At 39.0% G+C, this 5,278-nt stretch overlaps 1 protein-coding gene across 1 annotated transcript; it reads left to right on the plus strand.

Moving 5' to 3' along the window:
* Window positions 1–248: 248 nt before the first annotated feature.
* FBL17 (RNI-like superfamily protein) lies at window positions 249–4,849 on the plus strand. The gene is made up of 11 exons (XM_088960384.1): window positions 249–938; window positions 1,462–1,563; window positions 2,563–2,707; window positions 2,839–3,023; window positions 3,190–3,294; window positions 3,456–3,553; window positions 3,659–3,903; window positions 3,982–4,048; window positions 4,136–4,221; window positions 4,338–4,436; window positions 4,538–4,849. The coding sequence occupies exons 1-11, from the start codon at window positions 346–348 to the stop codon at window positions 4,598–4,600; spliced, it is 1,788 nt and encodes a 595-aa protein (XP_088816510.1). The 5' UTR covers window positions 249–345; the 3' UTR covers window positions 4,601–4,849.
* The last annotated feature ends 429 nt before the right edge of the window (window positions 4,850–5,278 follow it).

Raw genomic sequence — 5,278 nt, forward strand, 5'->3', positions numbered from 1 at the left:
TCACTTACCAATGGAGAGTGGTTTTGGATTTTATGTGTCCAGGGCGACAAGCCAAAAACAGACATAAGCCAAAATGCGCAAATTCTTAAATCCATTCAGGAGCAGGTGGAAGGTTTCATTTGTTGATAGGGTTATTTTCGTAAATACGGATGCCCCGACAGCATGACTCACGTAGCGTTTCGTAAGGGCCACCACGCCGCGCTCCTCCTTCACATCTCTTCAAAACAAAAAGGCGCGAAAGCAACTCTAATCTCCCGCGTCTTTCCGACCGTATCTCCATCTATTTCTTTGCTCCTATCACTCTCTCACTCTCCTTGATTCTCTCTACTCGTCAAGCAGAAGCAAATGCAGCGCCACCACCGCCCGCCCTCCACTGCCACCACTCCGGTCGGCAGCGTCGTCACTACTGACGCTGCCGATCCAAAGCGTGGCAAAAAGCGCGGGAACTATAACTGTGGCCGATGTGGCCTCCCGAAGAAGGGACACTCCTGTAACATCAGCATTGCCTCCACGACGCCCACCGCTGATTCTTCTTCCATCGTCACCTCTTCTCCTCCATTCCCCACCCCTCCTCCTCTCCCGCCACGCCAACCCTACTCGCACCTCCGCCGCGCTCTCTCCTTTGACGATCACGAGGTCAACGAATCGGTTGTATCAGATGATGAGGATGAAACCGGCATGTCCCTGGAGATGGGGTCCGATTACGGTGGATCTCGACTTCCTTGGAGCTGTTTGTGGGAGGTGCTGCGGAGGTTGCCGCCGCCAGCGCTGTTGTCGGCAGCTAAGGTTTGTAAAGGGTGGAGAGACTGTTCTAGGAGACTTTGGCGGGCGGCGGAGGAGCTCAGGCTTAGGGTTCCTGCCAAGGCTCAAGTTGGGTTTGTTGGATCGATGTTGCAGAAGTGCTCTGGGCTTGTCAGGCTCTCCCTGAGGATGGAAAGGTTAGATTTTTCTCGGGTTTATCAAAATGCTTTTGCAGATCTACTGTATTTTTGAGATCAGAGACTAGATCTATGGAAATGAGATTGAGAATAATGGAAATTCTCTGTGTTTTAATAATAATAATAATAATAATAATAATAATAATAATAATAATAATAATAATAATAATAATAATAATAATAATAATAATAATAATAATAATAATAATAATAATCGTTTTAATTTTATTAATTTTAATGATAAGAAGAACAACTGAATTGTTCGGGGGGATTTTCCTTGGTTATTGTCTTAATTTCTGTATGTTTTTGCGGAGTTTTGTACTGGTTTTGGTCAACTTTATATATACAGATCTACTTTCACCTTGTTTATGGAATTTGGTTTTTGGTTTTTGATTTACTTTATTCTGTTCATCAACGATGAATTAGTCCGGAATGTTGAAAGCAAAATTTGAAACGGGATTAGCATGCCTTATTAGTGTTTTTATTCATTTATTTTATGTAATTTCCTTACTTGGTTTTGCAGTGACGTGGATGCAACAATGTTGGCCTGCATTGCATTTTCATGCCCTAACCTAGAATCGATGGAGATCAATGTATCTGATACTGCCATCAATCGGATATCTGGGTATACCCCGCTTCTTTTATCTTTTTCATCCTCTTACATCATTGTTATGGAGGCTTCCTGTTTGCTTAGTGTCTTACTCAAATCGTGGTTGTAATTTTCTATTAGTAGAGTAGGTTTCCTTGTGTTGTTTGATGAATAGAGTAAAAGACATTCTGTTGCCATAATTAAAATGAATTGATTTCATTGTAATTATCCTTTGAATTTTAGGGTACAAGTTCACCATTAAAAATGGATCCATTTCTGGCTGCTAATAAAATATTAGGGTGATGTCGTTTTAGGTTTTCAGGAGATGAACTCATTTCCAATATCTCATATCAACTTGAAATGACTTTTAGATGATAATCTTGTGCATTACAATATAAAATCCAAAACGAAAGGATTTAATTTCAACTAGCATCCAGATATAAATACCTAGTTTCCTTACAGTATCATTGCTTCTTCTCTCTTGTCTGCTCATGTTTGGTCAAGATTTCATATCATTGCTTTTTCTCTCTTGTCTGCTCATGCTTGGTCAAGATTTCATTTATACAAAATAAGGAATATTGCTTTTTTCTCATTTTTCTTGGGCCTTTTGAAATGCATTTCATTTTCGATATTTAGTACCTTGAATTCTTGTTACTTCAGAGTGTTATTGCTACTGTAACATACTTTAATGTGGATTCCTATTTTCCTAGGGCTAATTTTGTTTAGTTTGATCAAGTGGTGCTGTCTGAAACATTTCATTTATTTCTCTTTGAAGACTAAATGGGTGCATAATCACATGCAACTAGGTTTGGCCTTTACCTTGTTGATCTGTACTTCTTTAACACTATGAATGAACTGCCGTTGAGGCTTTAATTTTAATACTATAGTACTGGCATAATTTGCCTTCCATTTTCCCTCCCTTAGTGTTTGGTTGGTCAGGTTCATGATATAGTCTGATTGCAATAGGAGAGGAAAATTTATTTCCACTGCATAATTATGCTTTGTTCAATGTATATTTACATAGCTTCATTACAGGGATGAATTAGGTCGGTTTGTTTCTGACAAGCGGTGCCTTTCGAGCCTTAAAATGGAAGGTTGCTCTAACCTTGGTTGTGTCAACCTCAGTTCATCAAGTCTGTCAACTCTTTGGCTTTCTGATCTCTATCCCCTCTCTAAGATGGTGATTTTCTTTTACTTTTTTTTTTCTTTTATCTTGAGGTGGAGTTTTAGTTACCATCTCCATATATTCTCTTTGTTATTTTTGATTAAGCATTTAGTTAATCTCCAGTTCTTTATTTTGGCTTTTCACAGGTTTTTAATTGTCCCAACTTGAAGGAGATTTCCTTGGATTTTTCTCGACAAGAAAATGATTGTACCGATCTTGTTGCCATGGTAGATGGTTGGGGAAGGAGTTGTCCAAGGTTGCAAAACATTCACATTGCATCTGTTAAACTCTCTCATGCTGTTGTGCTTGCTCTTACCGCCGCAAATTTGAGGTTGGTTAATTTCTTTGCTTGCTATACTGATATTTTCTTCTATTGATTGGAGTTGAATCATCAAATCTATTTAGCTTGTTCAATTAGCTTTCCATTTTTCTGAAGTAACTATTGTATGTGACCATTGAAGTGCCATAAATGCTGTTTTGGTTGCTTCTATATTCAGGTGTTTGCGTATGCTCTCACTTGTACTTGGTTCAGAAATCACTGATGCATCTGTTGCTGCCATTGCCTCAACCTATGAAAATCTAGAATTGCTTGATTTGAGTGGGTATGCATTTATAACCTTCTCCAGTTCCATTTAGTATTTAACACAATAAACATTATTACCAATTGTGGACCCTATATTTGACAAGTTGAATGCCTCTTAGTTTCAATTAGTCTTTTGTATTTATGAGTCTCAGTAGGCTCATTCTGAATCTCTGATCACAGGTCCAGCATCAGTGACAGTGGCATTGGGATGATCTGCAATGTGTTCCCTGAAACTTTATCAAGGCTCCTTATTGCACTTTGCCCTAATATCACCTCAAGTAATCCTTCATTCAAGCTCCTAATATCTTTAAATACTCCGCTTTAGATCATGCAGGTGTTATTTCTAATGGATTTTCTCCATCTGCCTTTTCACTCCAATTTAGGTGGCATTCAATTTGCTACTGCACAGTTGCCCAGTCTGGAACTTATGGATTGTGGCATGACCATATGTGATCCTAATACAAAAAGTGAATCCTCAAAGGAAAATGAGCCCCATCACAGCAGTGGTTGTGAACCTATGTGCATACAGAAGTCACCCAATAGCAAGCTGCACCATATTTATCAGAAGTTGATCATCAAACATTGGAGGTTGAAGAAACTCAGTCTGTGGGGTTGTTCTGGTTTAGATGTGAGTTTCAACCTAAAGAAACAAAACAAGTTTTTTGTCTGTGTGGTTGTGTTGTTTAATCTTTGTCCTGACTTGCAGGCCTTGTATCTGAACTGTCCAGAGCTCAATGATCTGAATCTGAATTCTTGTACAAATTTGCATCCAGGTTAGTCATCCCAAGATTCCTTTGCATCACATGCACTTAAACTTTTACAAATTTCTATTAGACCCACGGTTTGCTTTTATATGCCAGAGAGATTGCTACTTCAATGTCCACAGCTGCAAAGTGTTCATGCTTCAGGATGTGAAGATGTTCTAATTGAAGCTATTAAGAGCCAGGTAGCTGCAATTTACAGTTCATGAATATTAGATTAGACTAGAGTTCAAAATTGACTGACTCAGCTTTGTTGGAGGTTGAAAGAAAAATATTTTAGGTTCTTATCTGTATCTTGCAGGCTTGTAAGAATTCTAGTGCTGCAGAAGATCACTTTCCATGCAAGCGTTTGGCTGATGGTTCCAAGAGGGTCCGAGTCCCACATCATCTCTCTCCACAGGTAGAATGAAGCAGATTAGAATGGAGAGTTACAAATTGCTTCAGATGGTATTTGTTTTCAATAGTATAATATCTTATATTAGCTTTCCATTTCTTTTGTAGCCATCGGAAGATGAGAAGAGGAATAGAGTTCGAAGACTGCAGTGTACTGTGCATGTGAACTAATCAGAATAAATTCTTTCTTTTGCTTTTACTGTAAAATTTGGGGCTTTGCCTTGTAAAGCCCCAATTTCTATAACCACTCGTAGTGATTGTATTGGTGGCAATGCTTGAAGTAGCCATACTACATGCCACAAATTAATCTGGCTTATGTTTAAAGCAAAAACAATGCAGGTAACGAACTTTATATAGCAGGCTTCAAGTCCATGCACCCTTCTCAGCGTTGAGCAATAAAAGTATATAGTTTATTGTTCATATTTGTGTTTAAACCTTGTATTGTGGCTGTAAGGGCTCCCCACGGAGTGCATTTGGAACATCTCTCGTTGTGGAATGGGCCTAATAGTAATATTTGTATCCGTACATCACAGATAATGGTGGGTGATTGGATCCGTCTGCTCACAGCCCATCCCTCAGTGCACTTGGAACATCTCCCGTGCTTGTGATGTGGAGATATTCCACACCACATCGTGAATTTGGGACATCTAATGGAATTGGGATCTATTCCTCACTGGGCGCACCTCACACTGACTTCACACCCACATCCCACCTTGTATTGGTCCATAATTAATAAATAGGGCAATTTTCTTAAACTATTCCTATTATTTAGCAAACTGATTAACGTTACCCTGTTTTGAACAATTACCATAAATAATAATAGAAAGGATGGAAATGTTCATTTTACCC

The sequence above is a fragment of the Nelumbo lutea genome, chromosome 1 (genome assembly GCF_056320005.1).
Source record: "Nelumbo lutea isolate HS-2025 chromosome 1, American lotus-T2T, whole genome shotgun sequence".
Lineage (NCBI taxonomy): Eukaryota > Viridiplantae > Streptophyta > Magnoliopsida > Proteales > Nelumbonaceae > Nelumbo > Nelumbo lutea.